This window comes from Physella acuta, unplaced genomic scaffold, assembly GCF_028476545.2.
Source record: "Physella acuta isolate Inbredline_101_S28 unplaced genomic scaffold, ASM2847654v3 ptg000390l, whole genome shotgun sequence".
In the NCBI taxonomy this organism is placed as follows: Eukaryota; Metazoa; Mollusca; class Gastropoda; family Physidae; genus Physella; species Physella acuta.
Window position 1 is genome coordinate 127,630 of NW_026731909.1, and position 23,075 is coordinate 150,704.

A 23,075-nucleotide genomic window follows, 5' to 3' on the forward strand; every position below is an offset into this window, starting at 1 on the left:
TTTTGTGGGGGAGGGGAGGGGGGGGAGGTAAAATTCACAAAAGAAGCCTAACGTAATTTATGGATAACACCTTAGAACATTTGCCTTTTATTTTCTTAATTAAATATCATTTTTCAAATGGTTGGAAGAGTAAATTAATAGTTAATTTCGTAGTTGCGTCTCTAACGAATGATTTTCGAGTCATAGATGGATGTTGTTTTTGTTTTTTAATTTTAGTTCACATAATATGAAGGTTGGTTGTTTATGGAATTAATGTAATATGGCTTGAACTATAGGTAAAATCCGTTCAATGTAATTAAATGAAATGTTCGGTAAATAAATAGAATTTATTTAATAGTTTCTCCCTGTGTTTTACTTCTTACATTTTGAAGACAGAAATAGCCCATCGGAAGTGAACGATTAAGCGTCCCTAGTAATCCAAGGGAGATAATAATTGCTTTAGAATTTAGATTTGCACAACAACTAGAGTGTCAGTTGTAAAATATGTTGTCTGCACTGTATTTACATTGTAAAAAAATATCAACGCAATGAGTTTTTAATTTTAAACTAACCGTACAGACATAAATGGCATCCCCTTTTGAATCGGCACCCCATACCGATCATCAACATGATAGTGATTTGGCGTCCTCGAGCTCTGTGACCGTAACAAGTAAAAATGGCGGTCAACATACCGATTTACAGAGTGATTTATCGCAAAACCCTAGTCACTCATATGACAGGAGAACACCCTCTTCTGATGAAATAAAAAGACCATCATCTGTAGACTTTGCAGAGCAAATTCGGCGCCTTGAAATAGAAGGTAACAAGCTTCGTGCAGCCACCATTTCTAATTTAGGTAAGTCAAGAAAGAATGAGAATGTCCAGACAATTTTTTTTTTTATTTTAGGTTTTTGGTTTAGATTTTATAGATCTAGTATTTAGCCTATATTAGAGTTGATTAGAAGATAATAAACCGTCTAGGCCTAATACTTTTTAGTTAGGCTTCTAAGTCGGCCTAAGGCCCTAAGGGAAGATTAAATGTTCAATTTTTTTTTGTTGTAAGCATCTGGCTTTTAAGGCCTAACTAATTTAAACATTTTTATTGAATTAGGCTAAATTATTTATTTAAATTGACCAATTTATATCTATTCATCAATAACTAACTTTAACATCACTGACATTAGTTATTTTTTAATTTGAAACAAAATAAAGCTTACACATAATACTCTCTCTTCAAGTCTTTTAAAATAAATCTGTTTAGATATAAGGTTAACATGTCAATAGATAATCTTATTAATTTTTTGTATTTATAGGTTCACATAATGGATTCAGCATGGACAACAGTTTTGAGGTATTTATTAGTATTTAACCATGCAAAACAAATAATGTGGTCTCCACTTTAACCCCTACTCAGTATATAGGCTTCTACTTAGTGCAATATTGAATTCAGAAACAAATTATAGGTCTGACTCCTGTTTAATCCACTACACAAAAAAGTATTTTAAAAATATATTTCCCTCTACAGAGAGAGCTAACATGGCTATGCTTAAATCTGAAAAAGATAAAATCCAATTAATCCCTTAAACCCTTAATCCTTGATAGGGTCATTGGGATCCCACAGATTGGTTGGTGTACCTAGGGCTAATTGTGGCATGGTAGTGCCTTGCTTAAAAAGAATCTATTAAGTTTCACCTTTTATTTTTAATATATAGGCCTTATACACTTTGTCTTCATGTCTAATCTATAGGTACCAAAGGTAAATTCTTACAGTTATGGTAATCTATCTGCCCTAGTGGATTTCTCAGCTGATCAGAAGTGTATTGCAGATCTTAGGTGAGTTTAGATGGTTTTTATCAATTAAATATTATTGGCATTGCATATATAACCATTAGTATTATGGCTCAGATGATTGTTAGTTTTAACATTTGTTATCGATACAAGCCATATGAATAAGTTGGTATGATTAACCAACAGATAATGTCAAAGCTTGGTTTTTTTTTTATTTTAAGAAAGATAAGGTATCTATATTTAAAATAAAGATCCTTTACTAACATTGTCATTGAGTTATTATACTTTATCACTAATTTCATCATTTCCTTGTGGAAAGTCACGCAAGTACTGTTTTCCATTGTGTAAGCCTGGTCCATTTTTCCTACAGCTGCTTTTGCTTCACTTACAACTGATCCTACTTCTTTCATATACTGTATTGTGAATAATAACTGGCTGTAAAGTTATAAAAAACAATTGTATAGGATACAGCTAGAAAACCAAAGAAAAGAAACAGAGAGACTCCAAAGACAACTGTTAGGGGATAACTCTGGCTTCCGTCCCATGACTGCTCCTGTCTACTCTAATACTGCCAATGGAACATTAACAAGCCACTTCAGCCAATTTTCTAACAGCCCTGGAAAGTCAGCATTTTCAACAATACCCAGTGGTGAACTGGTCCAGGCTCTTACCAGGAGGAATTTTGACAGTCAGCCTCCGTGAGAAATTTAAAAATTTAGTATTGTTGTAAATCGTGTTTTGTTAAATAACATATTTTAAGTCTTTTATTTTAACAAATTAATAAATACACAGTCAACAGATTATTTTTATTAATACTTGTCACATTTTAATTTGAGTGTTAACAATTTGAATAACAGATGTTAGTTTCATCAAGGAAATTTTAAAATATGCACTCGTACATTAACACTTATTGTTATAAAATCTGGTAGTTGTTTTCTTTGGTAAATTTTTAACAACTGATGACAAACAAAAATAATTGTCTCATTGCCAGGCCACACCTTGAGAGTTTATTAAAAGATTCTCAGAGCCAAGTAAATGAACTAAAGAAGAAACTACAGGAGGTATGCATAAAAAATTTCCTACTAAATTTTTCCATGTAAAATAGGGAATTGCTAACAGATTTAATCATTTAAATAAAGTAGGTCTTTATTTAAGACTGCGTCAATTTGTTTGTTGAGCTGCTTCATAGCATGTACTTTTCTTGCAGGTGACTGACTCATCAGATCAGGAAAAGAGACATTTCCGTACCACACTGGAAGAGCTTAAAACAAAATTGCATGATACCATTGTCAACAGAGATGCTGTGCTTGATTTAAGGTCAGCCATCAAGTATAGAGTTTAAAAAATCATGATTTTTTTCTAGGATTAAGAACAAATATAAATGATTCTTTACAGTTGTAACTATATTTATTTTCAATGATTAGATTAGATCAATAAAAATAACAGTAGAATTTTTTTATCTATTATTCTTTTTTGGCAAAAACAAATTGAAAATAAGTTAAATACATAAGATTTTTGTGCTCTAACTTGACGCTATATATCTAACAGAAGCTCTACTGATGTTATTGTTTAGATCAACATCTTTATCAGGCCAAATAAAACTCCCCTTGTTGTTCTTGCAGACAAAAAGAATCCAACACACAGGAGATGTTGATCCATAAACTTCAGGCTGCCGTAACTCAGCTGCAGGATCAATGTCGCACACATGAAGAGGTTTTGTTTCTTATTAGGATTAGGATTAGGATTAATTAGTTACAATTTTTACTTTTTTCATTAATCTGCAAAGAAAATTATTAACTACAACTTTCAAGGTTGAATTCTTTATGCTTGCACCACATGTAAATTTTAGAAATGAAAAAAAAAATTATTTTTATAATAATTTTTTTTTGTATAGTTTATTATTATTTTATAAATATTCTTTATTCTGTATTGTTTAACAACCAAACTTGAAGTCTCTATAGCTGAACTACACCAACATATTAAATTTAATGTTGAGGTCTTCAATAAAGAATTTTCTGATAATAAACTTAATAGTACTGGACCATGCATTCGACAGATTAGATGACCTGTACTATGAAAGATATAACAATTATTTGTAAATTCTGTCTACAGGCTCTTTCATCAGCCTCTAAGAAGTTTGAGTCTTGCCATCAATCCAACTACATCAATGAAACTGCTTTAACACAAATTCGGAGTATCCTGATGGACAGAGAGAAAAGACAGGGGCGCTTGTATTTTGAAGCTGATCCAGTCAGTGGACAGAGCATCAACATGTTGGTCCACACACTGGAGAGATGTTTGCAGGATCTGGACCATGATATTACCCTCAAGTCTTTTAAAATAACTGAGGTACTTTATACTGATTATAGTGTATGTATTGTATTAGACCAGGGGTCTCCAAACTGCGGGCCAGATGTGGCCCGCGAAGTCCTCTCATCTGGCCCACAGAGATCTTTTTGTCCAAGGAAAAATTGTTTGTTGGTGATGGCTGAGGATTTTGCCCAGAAAAATCAAAGACATGCCTGGAAGAAACTAGCCCCCGAACTGAAATTTGAGAGTTAATGCGGCCCTCGGACTGAAAAGTTTGGAGACCCCTGTATTAGACCATAAAGTCTGTTAAAATACTGAGGTGTCCTATGCTGTTTGAGTCAGCATATTGAGTTTTTTTAAAAGTGAATCTGTATCGTGATGCAATATTTTCAAAATTCACACATAAGATTTAATGGCTTGATAAATTCAACCTTTTTTCATTAGAAATTAATTACAAGAATTAAACTCAAAGAAATGTATGTGTTAAAAATATTTAAAACAATGTCACACTTATACTAATTAAACTTTTTACAATTTTTCTACTTTTCTAGCTAGAAGATGACTTGTCAGATATTAAAAAAAGTTTTTCTGAAAAAGAAAGAGCTCTAACTAAAGATGGGCAAGAAATGTAAGTAGCTCTTCACAGAGCTAAGTTTAAATTTGTGGAACCAAATTGTTCTCCCCATCTGTATCTTCATTATTTTATTATATTCTGTCTTAACTTGTAAATAAAATTGGTACTAAATGCCCTTGTAATAAAATTTTTAAATTGTGTCATCCAGCCTTGCAAGAATTTATCATACTGTTGTTTTAATACTTTAACATCCCCTAAATAGTTCAATGCTTTTCAAAATTTATCAGAAAGTTGCCACAACATAAAACAATAGGTCTATAACTTAAAATGGATGCTGTTTAATGTTTAAAACCTGGCTAAGAATCTACATTTTCCTTCTAAATTTGTCAAATGTTTATTTACAATGCACATTCAGGGTTGCCATGGTGACCAAAGAACAGGAGAGAAATTTAGCCATAGCAAATGAGAAAGCTGTTAATGCCATGCGCCAGATTGGAACACTGCAAGCCCAATTAGAAAACACTGAGTAAGCAGCTTGTTTTCAAAACCCAGAAATTAATTATTTAGGTTTTTGTTTTCTTGAAATAAAAATTGATCATATTTTTACCATGTATTTAAATGTAATGTATGTAAAGTATGTAGTAAACTGGATATGTCTTTTATATTGTCCAGATCAACCTACAAATATGAGATAAAAACTAAAGAGAGAGAAATCAAGGAGCTAGAAGAACAGCTGATTGATATGAAAACAGAGACGATGAAAACAGCAGCAATCTGGCAAGAGAAAGTAAGTCATACATTTGAGTAAATATTTAGGTAATAATTTCTTTTAAAAATAATATTTGGTTAATAGTAGACTAATCATGGAATAACACTTTGAACTCAAAGGTAAATGATGAAATAATAATTTATGCTAATTGCTTTTTGACTTGATGTTCTTCTGCTTTTTCTAAATAATTTCAGCTTATTCAGTCAAAACAAAATGAAGTGTATATTGAAACAATGGTAATTAAAAACATGCCTCGTTTGTTACATTCCTTTGTTAAAACAAGCTGTAAACCTTTCTTTATTCAAAGAAAAGTTTTAAAAATTAATTCATTTCTAATCAGTTTTCTAATTGATGTTTGATCCTGTTTTTTTATCTCTACAAAATGCAAAAACCTGCAGACACATGTTTTTTTTAAAAATAATTACAAAATGCAGTTTAGTTATAAGTTGAAATTTATTTGTTGCATAAAGTATTGTTGATATTAAAAAAACTGGAGAGAAATGTTAAGACAAAAAAATTGAGTTCAATAAGTTCCTTGTTTTAACTGATACTGCTTGACTCATACCATACATTACTCATTATTTAATGCCTTGTAACATATTACCCATATCTTATCTATATGTGTAAAAATACTTTTGTAAAGCATTTCTTACTCATAAGACCTTTGTTTTATTTATAAACCATTAATTTATCGGTGCTGTAATAACATGTTTAATTTGCTTAAAGAAATTAAAATCAGGCAAGTATGAGTTTATCAATTATTTTGTCACATTTTGGAGACTGTAGTCAGTGGGGAGGGGGTGGTGCAGTAATAAGCTTAAAGCATGACATTTGACTAACCAGTGCTCAAGACTGACCTGAAAAGATGAGATCAGCTTTAGGCTTGAGATATGTGTTGGCACTTAGTATTGTGGGTATCCTAGACTTGTGGGTACCTAGTCTTGTGGGTACCTAGAATTGTGGGTACCTAGACTTGTGGGTACCTAGACTTGTGAGTACCTAGTTTTGTGGGTACTTAGTTTTGTGGGTACCGAGACTTGTGGGTACCTAGTCTTGTGGGTACCTAGACTTGTGGGTACCTAGACTTGTGGGTACCTAGTCTTGTGGGTACATAGTCTTGTGGGTACCTAGTCTTGTGGGTACCTAGACTTGTGGGTACCTAGACTTGTGGGTACCTAGTCTTCTCAGTACCTAGTCTTGTTGGTACTTAGTCTTGTGGGTACCTAGTCTTGTGGGTACCTAGTCTTGTGGGTACCTAGTCTTGTGGGTACCTAGTCTTGTGGGTACCAAGACTTGTGGGTACCTAGACTTGTGGGTACCTAGTCTTGTGGGTACATAGTCTTGTGGGTACCTAGTCTTGTGGGTACCTAGACTTGTGGGTACCTAGACTTGTAGGTACCTAGACTTGTGGGTACCTAGACTTGTGGGTACCTAGTCTTCTCGGTACCTAGTCTTGTTGGTACTTAGTCTTGTGGGTACCTAGTCTTGTGGGTACCTAGACTTGTGGGTACCTAGACTTGTGGGTACCTAGTCTTGTGGGTACATAGTCTTGTGGGTACCTAGTCTTGTGGGTACCTAGACTTGTGGGTACCTAGACTTGTGGGTACCTAGTCTTCTCGGTACCTAGTCTTGTTGGTACTTAGTCTTGTGGGTACCTAATCTTATAAGCACCTATTTATGTGGGTAGCCATCTAGGTACCTAGTCTTATGGTTACTAGGTGCCTAGTCATGTTATGTGTTAAGGCAGCTGGGTTATTACATTCCCTAATACACCTTGACCAAAGAAACAGAAGAAGAACTCATTTAGCACAAGTTCATAAAGGGTTGCCTTACTTGTTCACATTTCAAAATACATAGTTACTCACTGATTCATTGTGCATCCAAATCTGGGCTGTTCTTTGCATGTTTTGTTTCACAACTAAGTTGTGTAAATGTGTTTTATAACCTACCTCATGCATTCCCCAAACAATAACAGTCCCTCCCCTATTTAAAAATACATAATGGGATTCAATGCTGTTGAGCCATGCAATTTTTTTTCCAATTAATAAAACAAAAAAAACAAACACAGATTAAATGTTTTGCAATGTTTAGAAATATATTTTTCTTAACATGCGTAATAATTTTCAATAAACTGAAATCTAACTTTGTAGTCTTTTGGCTGTCTCATCATAGTGTCATTATAGCAGATTTAAAATAAAAACTCTGCCTTATAATAGAAAGGAAAGATGTTTATAGATGTTTATTAACTGTCTTGTCAGTTTTAATAGCTATGAGAAGAGTGTTTAATTTTAGTATTTAAAGATATTAGATTTGGTGCATGTTAAATTAACTGTACTGGTGTGTATGAAATATGTGTGTGTATTCAAATAACAGTGCTTGAGCACAATTCACAATTTCTGTTTCTAATAAAGAGTGAAAAACCAGTTAAGTGTAAAATCCATAATTTTTAATGTAAGTTTCACAACAAATCACCATGTTACTTTTATACTAATTTACTATGTGACAGTCAAAAATACCTGATACAATTTTTTTTTACAAAAAGTTGCTGTCAAATCTTTTATTTAAAACTTTTGGAATAATAAAACTTTAATATATTTTTTTTTATTTTTAAATTTTCTTTAAAAAAAATTAAAGGATTAAGTGTTATGATTGATTTAATTATCAATATTAGTATTAAAATAATTATAAACATAATTTTGTTTAATTCTGAATATAACTTTCATTAGTTATTTTTGTTTTCTATTTACAGAGGCAAGCTTTAGAGGCTTCACTAGATGAGGTGCAAAGGGAGTTAATAGAAACTAAAGCTGAGAAAAATGAGCTTTTGAGGTCTTTGACCACAATGGAGAAGAGAGCAGATAGTTTACAGGTTAGTTAGTCCTCCACATCAACCATGTAACCACAGAACCCTTAGTTGTAAGGTCAAAGGTGAGTGATGGACCTGGTGAACAATCCTTATTTTAGCTGTCTAGTCTCAGGTTTGGTAACTTTGCTATAGAGTCCTTGCAAACACGTGACCTAAATCACGTGATACCTACGCTCGCCGCCACAGTGGTGTACATCAGACGTAAACACAATCAGCTGTTCGCCAGCGCTGGACGTGTTCACCAGCGCTGGACGTGTTCACCGTATGTAAAGAATCGCGCCGCGGAAAAGGAAAAATACGTTAAAAAACTTGAACTCTTAGGAATTGAAGATCCTTATACAGTTATTGACAGTTTCGTGGATAAAATAGATCTTAATATGTGGCCGAAATTTCTAAATAAAAATACTGTCAGTAATACCGTTTGCGTTTAGAGTTTAAGTAGACGAATCTGATCAAATGCAGTAATATATTATAGGTTATCTACTGTAGCAAACGTGAGACCACTTAACTCCTACAAAACCCACACTACAACGACTAATATAATCCATGGGTAATAACCAATCTGGGTAGCATGTTATACAATTTAAGACCCTTATAATCCAGCAGGGAAGTGATCAGACACATTAATACTGATGTGCAACCCTCATGATTTCCAGCCGCCACCTGTATCTAGCCCACAATAAAACCAAAGAGGAGTCTGCCCTGCCCTCCCCTGAAAATGTCTCACCTCCGTGATACCCAGCCCCACAGAGATAGTATTTCTTACTTATATAATTTTGACCCTCAGGGCCCAGCAGGGAGAACAAAGGGGAAAATCCCACTGGTCTCCCCTCAACATTTCTCACCTCGGTGTCATGTTATGTCATTTATAGCACACATGGCTTATCAGGGGAAAGCATTAAGGCATTAAGAATCTTAACTCTGGACAGCTACACACTAGTATACTAGCTACACACTAGGTGCCTACTGTAAACTACTAGACTGTAGGCCCTATGTACACCTGCAATTGTATCAATTGTAGACTGGGTCCATTGTTATTATTCTAAACCATCTCGCTTATAATGTTTCTAGCTTGATTTGTTTCTTTTATAAACAGTGGATTTAAAAAAAAAATTAGCCTAACCAAATAATAATAATGTGGTTATTTGTTGTTGGCTGGTATGATCTAGATTGTACTACTAGGCTACAAAAACTTAGTAGATTAATTACTAGATATGAATTTGAATTTAATTAAACTCAGTCCAGTATCAGATACATATTGCTGTAAAAAGACAACAAAGTAGGTAGGCCTTAGTATTTTATTAAAGCCTTCTACTACAATAATATCAACTACATGCTTGTATAAAGTTTTTACAATTTAATTTAAGTAGCAGATTCTAGATCTAAGTCTAGTCATACAATCTATTTCAATTTCAGAAAATATCGTTTGCTAAAAAAAATGATTAGATTATAGAGCGAGATTTTAGGTCTTAGAGACAATTAAATGCTTTATTAGGCCTATTATGACTACTTTTGATTTATTATGGGTGTATTTTTAATCGAATGTAGATCTAAATTTTGTAATTAAATTTAAGTAAAGAAGTAGATTCTATATTCTATGTCTACCCAGCGGAGCCAGTCATCCTAAATCCAGAATCTAGATCTGTGGTCCGAATTTTGTTTACGCCATGTTTAGAGCTAGATTTTAGATCTAGATATTAAAACACTATTATTAGGCCTACATATTTATATTATCCACGAAACTGTCAATAACTGTATAAGGATCTTCAATTCCTAAGAGTTCAAGTTTTTTAACGTATTTTTCCTTTTCCGCGGCGCGATTCTTTACATACGGTGAACACGTCCAGCGCTGGTGAACGCGTCCAGCGCTGGCGAACAGCTGATTGTGTTTACGTCTGGTGTACACCACTGTGGCGGCGGACGTAGGTATCACGAACGGACGTGACGTCATATGAAAGGACTCTATTACAGCGTCATGGGAGAGAACTCTAGGTTGCTGCATATTTTTAAAATAATTAATTGTTTGGACTTAAGATGACGTTTTAGTGTGAGTTTTAACCACTGAGGCTGCTACACTTGCTAAGTTGGGAATCAAATAAATGTACCTTTAAAATAATTTATCCATTTGCTTAAAGCTATTTTTAGAATTTAGATTTTTTGATGACTTGCCATTAAGATATTCACATACATACAATTTTATTGTGTCCATACCCTGGATTTAATTACCTTATTTTTTTATACTCTGGCAATTAAACCAAACACATTTATTTTCAGATGAGTCTATTCTGGCCTGCAGTTCAAAATTAATCTGGATTTAAATACCTTCTACGAATGTTTCAGATTTTTGTCTCCCAACTGGAGACTGACTTGGAGACAGAGAAAGAGCATGTTAAGAGCCAGCGCCAGAGAGAGGAAGAGTTGAGGTCAGAGGTCATGAACCTTGAGGTTCAAGTGTCCAATAAACAAAATGATGTGGAGAGATTAGAGAGAATGTTAAGCTTGGTGAAACAAGAGTGCAGCTTACAAGTCAAGGAACAGGTACGACACACTTTAAAAAAAATCGCAATGTGATTATTTGATTTTTTTTTGTACAGAGAAGTAGAGAAGTCACGATTTGTATTTTGATGGTGTAAATAGTAGAAGAACGTAAAAATAAACATGACACAGGATTCATTATTTTTATTGCAATGTGATCATTTGAAGTGATTTTTTCTGAGAAGTATAGGTCACCTTTAAAATAGATTTGTATTTTGATGATGTAAATGGTAAAGAACATGAAAACATAAGTAAACACATCACAGGATTTATTTGTCCCTTGATCAGAATTATTGTTTTACAAAAGATTTATATGTGCTTTAAAACATAAGTTGAATAAGTTTAAATTGAAAACCTCTGAACTTTGCATATTTGTTTTGTATAGTGCCGATTTTTTTTATCTATCAACCTTGGATGCCCTTTTTTAAAATCAGTATTTAATTGTAAAATTAAATTCAGTAACCCAACTTTATTAAATATTTAAGGGGGTGGCATTTTAACCAAATCATGTAACAAAGGTGTGCTTATTTGGAACATATGGTTTATTTTATCCATTATACAGTACACAAGGTATTTTGTTTCCAAAATTTATATCAAATTAAATATTGTGGGGTTTTTTTTAAGCAAAGAAATTATACAGGTGTGTTATCATCTACGAAATAAAACATGAAATCAACTTCACTTCTTCAATAATTTAATGCCAGAAGGCTTTTGTTAAGTGGATTTACTTTTGCAAAAAATTAAGAAAATATAGGTGTGACCGTACATTCTTCAATACATAATACAGGTGGCGGGGGCTGAGAAGGTGGAGAGAGAACATTTTGTTGACCAGATAAAACATCTGTCTGCCCAGCTGGCAACCATGACTGAAAAGTGCAGTCGTCTGACTGTTGAGTTACAGATGGCCAAAAGTGAGAGGGAGAGTAACAGGAGCCAGGTGCAGGACTTGAGCAGTAGATTAGAGACCACAAGGTCAGTTCTAGGGTCAGTTCTAGGGTCAGTTCTAGGGTCAGTTCTAGGGTCAGTTCTAGGGTCAGTTCTAGGGTCAGTTCTAGGGTCAGTTCTAGGGTCAGTTCTAGGGTCAGTTCTAGGGTCAGTTCTAGGGTCAGTTCTAGGGTCAGTTCTAGGGTCAGTTCTAGAGTCAGTTGTAGGGTCAGTTCTTGGGTCAGTTCTAGGGTCAGTTCTAGGGTCAGTTCTAGGGTCAGTTCTAGGGTCAGTTCTAGGGTCAGTTCTAGGGTCAGTTCTAGGGTCAGTTCTAGGGTCAGTTGTAGGGTCAAGGTTCTAAAAACCACAAGGTCAGTTCTATGGTCAGTTCTAGGGTCAGTTCTAGGGTCAGTTTTATGGTCAATTCTAGGGTCAGTTGTAGGGTCAGTTCTATGGTCAATTCTATGGTCAGTTCTAGGGTCAGTTCTAGGGTCAGTTCTAGGGTCAGTTCTAAGGTCAGTTCTAGGGTCAGTTCTAGGGTCAGTTCTAGGGTCAGTTCTAAGGTCAGTTCTAGGGTCAGTTCTAAGGTCAGTTCTAGGGTCAGGATTCTAGAAATCTCAAGGTCAGTTCTAGGGTTAGTTCTGGGGTCAGGATTCTAGAAATCTCAAGGTCAGTTCTAGGGTCAGTTTTAGGGTCAGGATTCTAGAAACAACAAGGTTAGTTGTAAGGTCAGTTTTAGGGTCAACATTTAGAAACCACATGGTCAGTTCTAGGGTCAGTTCTAGGGTCAGTTCTAGGGTCAGTTCTAGGGTCAGTTTTAGGGTCAGGATTCTAGAAACCACAAGGTTAGTTGTAAGGTCAGTTTTAGGGTCAACATTTAAAAACCACATGGTCAGTTCTATGGTCAGTTCTAGGGTCAGTTTTAGGGTCAGGATTCTAAAAACCACAAGGTTAGTTGTAAGGTCAGTTTTAGGGTCAACATTTAGAAACCACATGGTCAGTTCTAGGGTCAGTTTTAGGGTCAGGATTCTAGAAACCACAAGGTTAGTTGTAAGGTCAGTTTTAGGGTCAACATTTAGAAACCACAAGGTCAGTTCTAGGGTCAGTTCTAGGGTCAGTTGTGGGGTCAGTTCTAGGGTCAGTTCCAAGGTCAGTTCTAGGGTCAGTTCTAGGGTCAGGATTCTAGAAACCACAAGGTTAGTTGTAAGGTCAGTTTTAGGGTCAACATTTAGAAACCACAAGGTTAGTTGTAAGGTCAGTTTTAGGGTCAACATTTAAAAACCACATGGTCAGTTCTATGGTCAGTTCTAGGGTCAGTTTTAGGGTCAGGATTCTAAAAACCACAAGGTTAGTTGTAAGGTCAGTTTTAGGGTCAACATTTAGAAACCACAAGGTTAGTTGTAAGGTCAGTTTTAGGGTCAACATTTAAAAACCACATGGTCAGTTCTATGGTCAGTTCTAGGGTCAGTTTTAGGGTCAGGATTCTAAAAACCACAAGGTTAGTTGTAAGGTCAGTTTTAGGGTCAACATTTAGAAACCACAAGGTTAGTTGTAAGGTCAGTTTTAGGGTCAACATTTAGAAACCACATGGTCAGTTCTAGGGTCAGTTTTAGGGTCAGGATTCTAGAAACCACAAGGTTAGTTGTAAGGTCAGTTTTAGGGTCAACATTTAGAAACCACAAGGTCAGTTCTTGGGTCAGTTCTAGGGTCAGTTCTTGGGTCAGGTTTCTAGAAACCTCAAGGTTAGTTTTAAGGTCAGTATTCCTGTAAAAAACCACAACGTAATCTTTCATGTTTTTAATTTTTTGACTATACAAATATAGGACAATTTTGATAAAATTTGTAATAGAAAAGAAAGAGGTTTAGGGATGTTTAATTAAAAAATAATTGTGCTAACTTAGCTTCTATGAAATAGTTTCTTTTGACTAAATCAACTTGTTTAATTTTTTAATAGAAAAATCAAACAATGCATCTAGTTAAAATGTTCTTTTTGTAGGTCACAGATAGAAAGCTCCTTAGCAGAGAAAACAGACCTGACCAACATGTTAGCAGACAGACTGAGTGAACTAGACAGACTTTACAAAGACAAGGAGCACTACCTCAAGTTGTCTGAGCAGAAAAATAATGAGGTCATGGAGCTAAAAATAGCACTGGAGTCCCTGAAAACACAAGTGGAGGAGAAGGAGAAAGTCTTGTGTACATTTAGGGAGCAGTCTAGCAGTATCAGCCATTTGATGGAGGTATGAAGATTTCATTATTTGTAACCTTTCTACAGCTGGTGAAGCTTTTTGGATGGATAGTAGACTCCAGTAGTTTCTATAGGCACAGCTTTTATGGCAATTAAATGGTCTGAATAAAATAGGAAACAATATCTGACCTTGATAAGTATTACTTTCACCAAATATTAAGGCAGCAATAGTAGTGTGGCTATACAACACTAATTCAGTTCCCTTACAAGAAAACTTTGCACAATTTTTTTTTCCTCAAACAAAACAGATAAAGCTTGAAAGGATACAAAATATCTATATATATAATTCTCTTCTGGGAGACGCTAGAAAACAAGCTGTAAGCGCGCCTAGCAGTCCCCTCCCTTCCTCTATCTATAGGCATATCTCTATTAACCCCCCCTCCCCCCATACCCACATGGTCTGGTGAGCTGTGGTTCACGCTACATGTTTATAAGCGTAGAGACGGGTTTAGTGACGGCTATTAGGGGGAGATAATTTAGTTTGAAACTATTTTAAACTTAGGGGAGGTAACTAAGAGGAGGCTGCTTTCACGAGGGGGGGGGGGGTTGGGGGAAAGGAGGGTTTTAGTGTTTTAAAGCAAATATATTTTCAGCGGCAGCAATAGTACTGTCGAATTCACAAATTATGAATTACTGAAAAGTAGAAAAAACAACAACTAAATAGCGGTGTATAATACGCCGCGGTTCGGCTCATACTCTTTAATCCAGTCTTACTAATTTGAACACTCTTCTAGGAGAGACAACTCCAAATTAAAACAACTGCTGCCTTGTAGTTTGTCCTTGGTTGGACAAAGGCTATGGAAGCAAATCCAAAAAGAAAAGCAGGCTGAAATTGGAGTCAATGGCCTCAATGGCGCATAACCGGCTGACACATATCCTTAATTGTGATGGAGGCGTGGTCGAGTCAGCAATAGCTCATGCTTGATAAATTTTAAAAAGTCTCGAGTTCAAACCCTCTGGCAGATTAAGGCTTGATCCCTTCCACCACTAAAAATTAAGAACAAAGAAGAAGGAAGAAGAAGAACTAATTTGAATTTTTTTACATTGATTTATTTTCATGAAATTGCTTTGAATATTGGCAATAATATACATACATACTAATTACCGCCATTTGAAAAATAGGTGAATACAAAGGCCAGTGACAATATAAGAGAAGAGAGGGACAAGATGGCTGCTGCTCTGACTGAGAAGGAAGCCATATTGGTGGAGATGAAGGCATCCCATGATTCCTTGCTGAAAAAATTAAAAGCTAAGGAGAAGAAGCAGAAAGATGCTGAGGAGGAAGTGTTGAAAACCACTGATGCTTTGGCTAAAAAGGTGAAGTTTTGTTGTACATGTTTCAAAAAAATAAAGTTGCAAAATTTTATTGAGTAAACTGAGCTGTATCAGAAACAGACAAAATTTTGTTGAGTCAGCTGAAGCTGTATATCAGAAAAAACAAAATTTCAGGTAACCAAGTTATAGTAAACACAACTAGAATGCTATTTTGAAGATATGTATTGAAATTTAGAGCAGTGTTTATATTTTTTATATATTTTTTTTTAATTCACAAAAAAAAAAAACCAAAGTATTGTAACCCTAATCTTTATGCCAGGTTTTCACAGGACAAATAACATTAAGACACAATTCATATGTTCTTTTTTTGTTTTAGGTAAACATTTCTCAAATATAAATTGACATATATTTTCTTTTTTTTTTGGTTGATTCATTTTTATTGTGATGTGAAAGGTTAACTTCCCTTACTCAGTTCTCTGAAAATTAAAACCCAATTCTTTAATTAATTTTCTTTGATTATATCTCAATCAGATTAGACATACTTAGCTGGGTCCTCTATAAATAAAAATCCAACTTTTTAATTTTTTTTTAATCAGACCCAAGAGTTGGAGGCTGTGGAGAAAGAACGAGATCATCTGGCCAGTGAGTTGAAGGATGCCAGCCTCAAGGTGTCCACACTGACCTCATCAAAGGACGCCATCAAGAAGGAGCTGGTCAGGGTGAGAGGCGCTCATGCTAAGGAAATCTCTAAACTACAGACCAAACTTAAAGGTGAAGAGAATTTCATGGTTTGGATTTTCAGTAATTGCTTTTTGAACAAAGGTTGTTCTTGAATCGGCTATGCATAGTAAAAATAAATCATTAAAAAAAATCTTTTTCATTAACTACTTTTTAAAAATTTGTCCTTGTTTACATTAGGCTACTTGATGAACAATTTTTGTCATTAGAAAATTTATTAATTATGTTTTTAAATAAAATTTTTGTCCTTGTTTAGGCTACAAAGTGAAAAATTCCTTTTATTTGACCTTTTTATATTTACTTTTTATACAAAATTTGTACGCTTTGGCCTAAGAACCATCTCAAACAGAAGACCTGCCTAACACTAGCTTTCAAATAATTCTCAATGTTTTGTTTTATCAACAGTTTTCATTAGTTTCTGTTGACATTTGTTTTCAGACTCTGACCAAGAAAAGAAATTGTCCATGAAAGCTCTTAGAAGTAAGGACATAATGGACAATAAAGGTGGGTTTTATCACTAGTCTTCTTGTTCTGTTTTGTGTGGATTTCATCATAAAGCGAGCTTTATCAGTTGAAATATTTTTGTTTACACAGCCATAAAGCTAGCTGACAAAATTCAGTAGAAATATTTTTTTGTTCACAGCCATAAAACTAGCTGACAAAATTCAGTAGAAATATTTCTGTTCACAGCCATAAAGCTAGCTGACAAAAGTTCAGTATAAATATTTCTGTTCACAGCCATAAAGCTAGCTGGCAAAAGTTCAGTAGAAATATTTCTCTTCACAGCCATAAAGCTAGCTGACAAAATTCAGTAGAAATATTTCTGTTCACAGCCATAAAGCTAGCTGACAAAATTCAGTAGAAATATTTCTGTTCACACAGCCATAAAGCTAGCTGACAAAGTGCAGAAAGAAATCACAGACAAAAGAAGTGAGATTGATCAGCTGATGACCAAGGTCCACAGGCTGGAAGAAAAGTTAGAAGCAGCCCACAAAGTAATTAAAATAGTTTGTTGCATATTTTATTTACTGGTGCTTATTACACAACTTTTTTTCTTCAACAATTAGGTGGAAAAAAAAATAAACAATAAAATTCAAAAAAAAAAATAGAGTGAATAAAAATCAAGAAATTTTGTCTTGGACAAAACAAATTGAGTGAATGAAAATCAATAAATTTTGTCTTGGATAAAATAAATTGAGTGAAAGAAAATCAGTAAATTTTGTCTTGGACAAAACGAATTGAGTGAATGAAAAATCAATAAATTTTGTCTTGGATAAAACAAATTGAGTGAATGAAAATAAATCCGTTTTATCTAGAAGAAACAAAAATTGAATGAAATATAATGTATTCCAGGAGAAGCAAATGGTAGAGAAGGACAAGTCCAGTCTGAAGAGAGGCCTGGCTAAATCTCTACAACAAAACCAGGAGCTGTCCAACCAGCTGCAGGCATTGGAGGAGCAGAACAACAACCTCATGGCCCAGCTCTCACAGCTGGAAGAGCTGATTGAGCAGGTGGTGAGATGTTTTTTTTAAATGCTAAAACTGTTTAATAGCTGGGAGATTTTTATTAGAGCAGTTTGTTTTGTTTATTTTATTCATGTAAGTTATAATCAGTTTGTGAAAGGTTTTTAGCATCATCACTATAACTGAATAAATATATTGGTACAAGAAGCATACATACTTATCAAATTAAGTATTAAAAATAAATGGTTTTCATAAGAAAGTTAATTTTAAGCATTCATAAACAGTAATTAATTTTCACAATAGAGGACAAACACAGAATATTTTAGAAAAATGAGTTTTTTTAAATCTCATATATTATAATGCAACATTGCTAAATGTTAGCATTCCATTTTTAAAAATTATTTTACATTTGTGCTTTGTTAGCTTATACTATTGCCAACATAATTGTAAATACACATTGATTTCACTTTTATACAGTCAAAATCTAAAACATGACAAGTAAAATTTTCTGTTGTTTTGTTTTATAGAAATCTTCAGCTTTTCATTCAAAGACTGAAAAACATGAACAGGAACTGGCTACTCTAAAAATAAAACATCAGCTTGATTTGAAGGTCTGATTATTTTAAATAATGACTATTTTTGTTTCACTATTCAACTCTAGAAACTTAACTTTTCCACGTTTTTATGAAAATCTTTCAGATCTTGTGAGTTTGAACTTGTACTATTACAGCCAGGATATTAACTTGGGTTAAAAAAAACACTGAGATTGATTTCAGTTTGAAGATATTATGTAAAGCTTTCATTTATATAGCCAAAACATTGTTTGCTATTTCTTTACAACTGAATGAGTACCTAAATAAATTTTGTTTTTTGTTTAAAAAAAGAATTACTAATCATCTATTATAGTTAACGAGTAAGCCTTAGTAATGACTTTCTCTTCCCAGGAAATGGAGAGAACTGCTAGAAACAAGGGAAGAAACCTGCTATCAGCAGGCAATGGGTTACCTACCCTATCTGGGAAATCTTCTGCGCAAGTTGTACAGAAAAAGCCTACTACTAGTTTGGGCTCTGGTGAATCTGTAGAGTACAGCAATGGAACTGATCTTCTCACATCCAAACACAATAATGTAAGTCTTGTTCATTTTTTCAAACCTTTGTACAGGGACTAACAACATAGTTTCAGTCACTTTAAATAAAAGTATAAATATTAATACAATTTTCAATAGTTGAAATAGTTGATTATATTTAGCTAATATTTTTACTTGTTTACTTAAAAAATGTCATAAAAAGAGAGTAATGTGTCTAATGAAGCATTGGTGTCGAAATCTGTACCTGAAATAAATATTCACATATCTAAAACTGATATTTTCTACTGAGACTAAAAGAAATTGTTAACATTTTTAAAAATCTGGCATTTTCTATTGAAACTAAAATAATTTGTACATACATAAATCTGATATTTTTTTTTTACTTAGGCTAAAATAATTCATAACATTGATAAAACTAATATACTCTACTGAGGTTAAAATAATTATTAAATAAATCTGATATGTTTTTTTTTTTTACTTAAGGTAAGCTAATGCTTTAAATTAATAAAACTAATATACTCTACTGAGGCTAAAATAATTATTAACAGAAATAAAACTGATATATTCTACTGAGGCTAAAATAATTTTTGCCATAAATAAATCTGAAATTTTCTACTGAGACTGACATAATTTTTGACATTTCTCCAACAAATCTCTAGAGACAGCTCAAGATGTCTACGGAGGTGGGAAAAGATCTGAAACTTCTCCTGGGGGAAATGAAGAACCTGATATCAGGCCACCGGGAGGATAATGAATATTTTGATGAGAAATTTAAAGCACAGACTGAAAGGAAACCTGCCCTGAAGGATGCACATAAACCCAAACCTGCTGCATTAGATCTTGAGGACTTGAGGTTTGTAAACCTAAATGTAACCCATGTTGCATGTGAACTTCTCCTGATACCACATTTGTGTAAACAGGGACAAGAAATTTTATTTGTTAAAAACATTTTTTTTTTGGTAAACTTCCAATAAAAAATGTATTGATTGTTTTTTTAAAAAATCAAGCAAACTTTTTGTTCATGCCTGTATTAAGAAAAATCTATCATTTTATGTATGTGTAGGGACTATGTGGTACAGTGATAGAGCAGTTGACCACCAACCTTCAATTCTTGAGCTTGTATTTTGAGTTTGAGTCCAAATTATAATTTTTTTATCCAATCCCCACCCCCTTCTAATGAGTGCCTGATTTAATTAGGGAAAATAAAGTCTGCTTGGATATAGTGTGACTACTTTATCAGTATATTTGCTGAGGTTAAAAAACAGATAAACGCTACTTTATCTGCCGCTTGGACATTCTGATCCAAAAAGTTGCTTTTTATTTATGTTTGGGTGTTTTACAAGGTTTATGTTTTATTCACTGTTCTACTGGTACTTTTATTTTTTTAAATATGTTTTAATATTAAATGCTATATTTTAACTAGACTATTAAATGTACTATTGTGTAATTTTTTTCTTTTAAAACAATAGAGTTACAGGGGAGACAAAACATGCAGATCATCTTTCATCAGGAAAGCAAGGGGATGTTACAGATGGATTTCCTTACACAGGTTTAGTCTCATGATTTATATAAAAATAATTTAAATAATTCTATGTGAATATTGATGTATATAATGGCAGCTTAAAATGATACAGTTTTTAAACAAAATTTAGACTCATTATCTATATTAGGAACCAATATCAATATGTAAGTATTTTGAAAACATTTAACTCAAGGCTCTTAAAGTTTTACAAGATTTGTTTTGTATAGAACAGTGGATGCTGTGCTTACTTTTTATTTTAACCCTCTACAGTCCAGATTTGTTTTTAGCATAACCTCATTGAATGATGGAACAAAGATACAAAACTTTGTTCTAGATCAAGAATATTTTTGTTAAGAAAATGTTGAAAATTCCACACAAACAAAAATTGTAATGTAAATTTTGCTGTGTAGAACATTTCAGTATATTTTCAATTTTCATAAGCAAACATAAATCACAAGTGTTTTTATTTAATGTTCTAGCATCAAATTTATTTATTTTTAAAATGTCAATGTATAAAAAGATTGTATGAAATCAAACACACCCCTCCCATGCTAGAGATATCAAAATAAATATAAAATAATGCATTAAATCCATATTTAAAATTAATTATTTAAAATTAATAATAAATACGTTATGCCGACATCATTTTTCATTATCATTGCCTTCAAAATTTATGCCATTTCTCCCAAATTGGACCTTACTAGTAAAAGAATAAACTGGAAGTTTATTATTATTCTGTAAAGGGTTAACTTGAACTAAAATTAATTTTGTAAATAAAATATTGAGTGTTGTATTATCTCTAACAGAATGGCGACCCAGGTCATACTCCTTGACTAGACCGAGCAGTTCCCCAGCTTATGACCCCAGCCACACTCTGGGCAGCACCTTCCATTCTAAAGACAACTACTCAGATATCTCAAGGCTAAGTCAGTCCCTGGGCAGCCCAAAGAAACAAAGTCAGTGAATTTTTATACATTTATTGTGTCCACGTTTATACCTCACACATTTCTGTTCCTTTGATATTATTGGTAGAGATGTACTAGTAAAGTAAGTCACCCTTTTGGGCCTGATTATACGCAGGCAAGTGAAGCCGTTTCTATGAAGGGACACCTTACTTTACCTAACTTTAGTTAGGTATCTATAAGAGCTGGGTGAACTCAGGGACATCCCACAAACTCAAGCCTAGAATCCATCCTCCAGACTTGTGAAGTCGCAGTCTTTATTCTTTGGTCTGACTATAGTGTCTCAAAGAGTTGAACAGTATTTAAAATTGATTTCTTTTTGTGTGAGTTAGCTCTCAAAGTCAGCAGCCTGCCTCAGCTTCACGCATGTTCTGCTACTGGTGTCAGGATCAGGGTTAAAGTAAAGATTCTTTGCTAGACCTAGCGATCATTTGAAATGATAAAGTGGAATTGATATGTTTCTTGATCTCGGCATATGAAGGGGAGGTGTGGTCAGCACTATGCCCAGCCACCTTTACTTTCCCTAAGGTGAGTTGGGTAACCATCAGAATTAGGTGGACTCAGGGACGTTCCACTGACTTGAACCTCAAATCAAACTCAAGACTTTTGGGTTAGCAGTCTAGTGCTCCATCACTAGACCACACCATTCCACAGGTTCACAGTTAGAGTCATGCCAAGGTTGTTGAACCAGGGTTAGGGAGGGGTAGCAGTATGGGGGAAAGCTATGAAGTAAGAGGCTTATGGCAATCCCAGAAGTTGAGAAAATATTTTATAACGTTATTTTAAACTTTCCGTTATAAATATCTATAATTTTTTAAAATACATAATTATAGTAACTTAAAAACATGTTTGATTAAACTGTGTTTTATGACAGATGGCAGCATAAATTTGGTGCCAGACACACAGGAACTGTGTCGCAGACTAGAAGAGAAAATTGAAAGCCTGACACGTATGGGAGGCAACCTGATTAAAGAAAACAAAGGTAACTGGTCTTTGTTTCCTAGTTAATTAAGCATCAGATTATTAAATATAGTTACTTTCCTTGACTTTAATTTTATTACCTAAAATAACAAAGCCTCAGTTTGAAAAAGTACCAACTGCCTACATTTAAACAAATAACAAATAATTATTTATCTTATGATCTATTTTATTTAAACGTTAGTTATTTTCACAACTAAATAAGATTTTAGAATACTTTCAATATTATTTTATGATCCACAAGGAAATAGTTGTGAATAAATTTAAGTCACTGATTTTAAAAAATAAATTAAGTGTCTGTTAGATTGGTCAGAGTAAAATTTCCTTTAAAAAACTGGCAATGAATACTACTCAAGGATTTTCATCACCCTTGAGCCTCTGTCTATAATAAAAAATATATTTTCAATAAATTTCTTACAGATAAACGTCTATCAATTTTCAGTCTCTTCATTCAGTTCTTAATTTATTTAACAGATATGGAAGACTTAATCAACTTACAAGGGAGAAAACTGGACAATGTCAGGCAAATTGAGAAACTAGCCTGGGAGAAAAGATGATTAAAGGCCTGATTACATCCCTTCCCTGAATGTATTTGTTTTAAGTCTAGTGTTTAACCTCAAGTGTGCCGGTTTTTTGTGGTTGGAATATTTTAGTGATAAAATATACAAGCTAATTCAAATGATGATGGGTTATTATCATTAAATTTGTTTGCACTTAAAGTCTGCATATTTAAAAAATATCAGTAATTCATTTTATATGTACATTGTAACTATGACTGCCTATGGATATTTCACTTTTAAAAGATAAAGATAGCTATGAGTGCCAAAAATATTTTAGTTTTAAGCTTAAGAATGATTTATACCTAAGCGACAAGGTTATTGGTCATTGATGGACTACTTTCTTTAACACATTCCAGATTTAAGAATAGATATATACAATATATTGCATTTTACTTTAACTTATTTCTTTTATGGAATTAAATTTTGATTTTTTTTTTTTTTTAAAGCGTTATATTTTTAGTAACAACCAAGTATGAGAAACATTAATGTAACCAT

At 33.6% G+C, this 23,075-nt stretch overlaps 1 protein-coding gene across 1 annotated transcript; it reads left to right on the plus strand.

The window, feature by feature from the left end:
* Positions 1-432: 432 nt before the first annotated feature.
* On the plus strand, positions 433-23,019 carry LOC131942151 (coiled-coil domain-containing protein 158). The gene is made up of 28 exons (XM_059301883.1): positions 433-835; positions 1,293-1,330; positions 1,727-1,812; positions 2,232-2,465; positions 2,759-2,828; positions 2,975-3,084; positions 3,390-3,480; positions 3,880-4,116; positions 4,629-4,705; positions 5,067-5,177; positions 5,324-5,438; positions 5,615-5,656; positions 8,170-8,289; positions 10,627-10,824; positions 11,609-11,793; positions 13,742-13,985; positions 15,116-15,310; positions 15,865-16,039; positions 16,445-16,510; positions 16,889-17,001; positions 17,360-17,518; positions 17,998-18,081; positions 18,415-18,597; positions 19,218-19,411; positions 20,028-20,107; positions 20,887-21,036; positions 21,917-22,024; positions 22,495-23,019. Exons 1-28 carry the CDS (start codon positions 565-567, stop codon positions 22,575-22,577), a joined length of 3,819 nt encoding a protein of 1,272 aa, XP_059157866.1. The 5' UTR covers positions 433-564; the 3' UTR covers positions 22,578-23,019.
* The last annotated feature ends 56 nt before the right edge of the window (positions 23,020-23,075 follow it).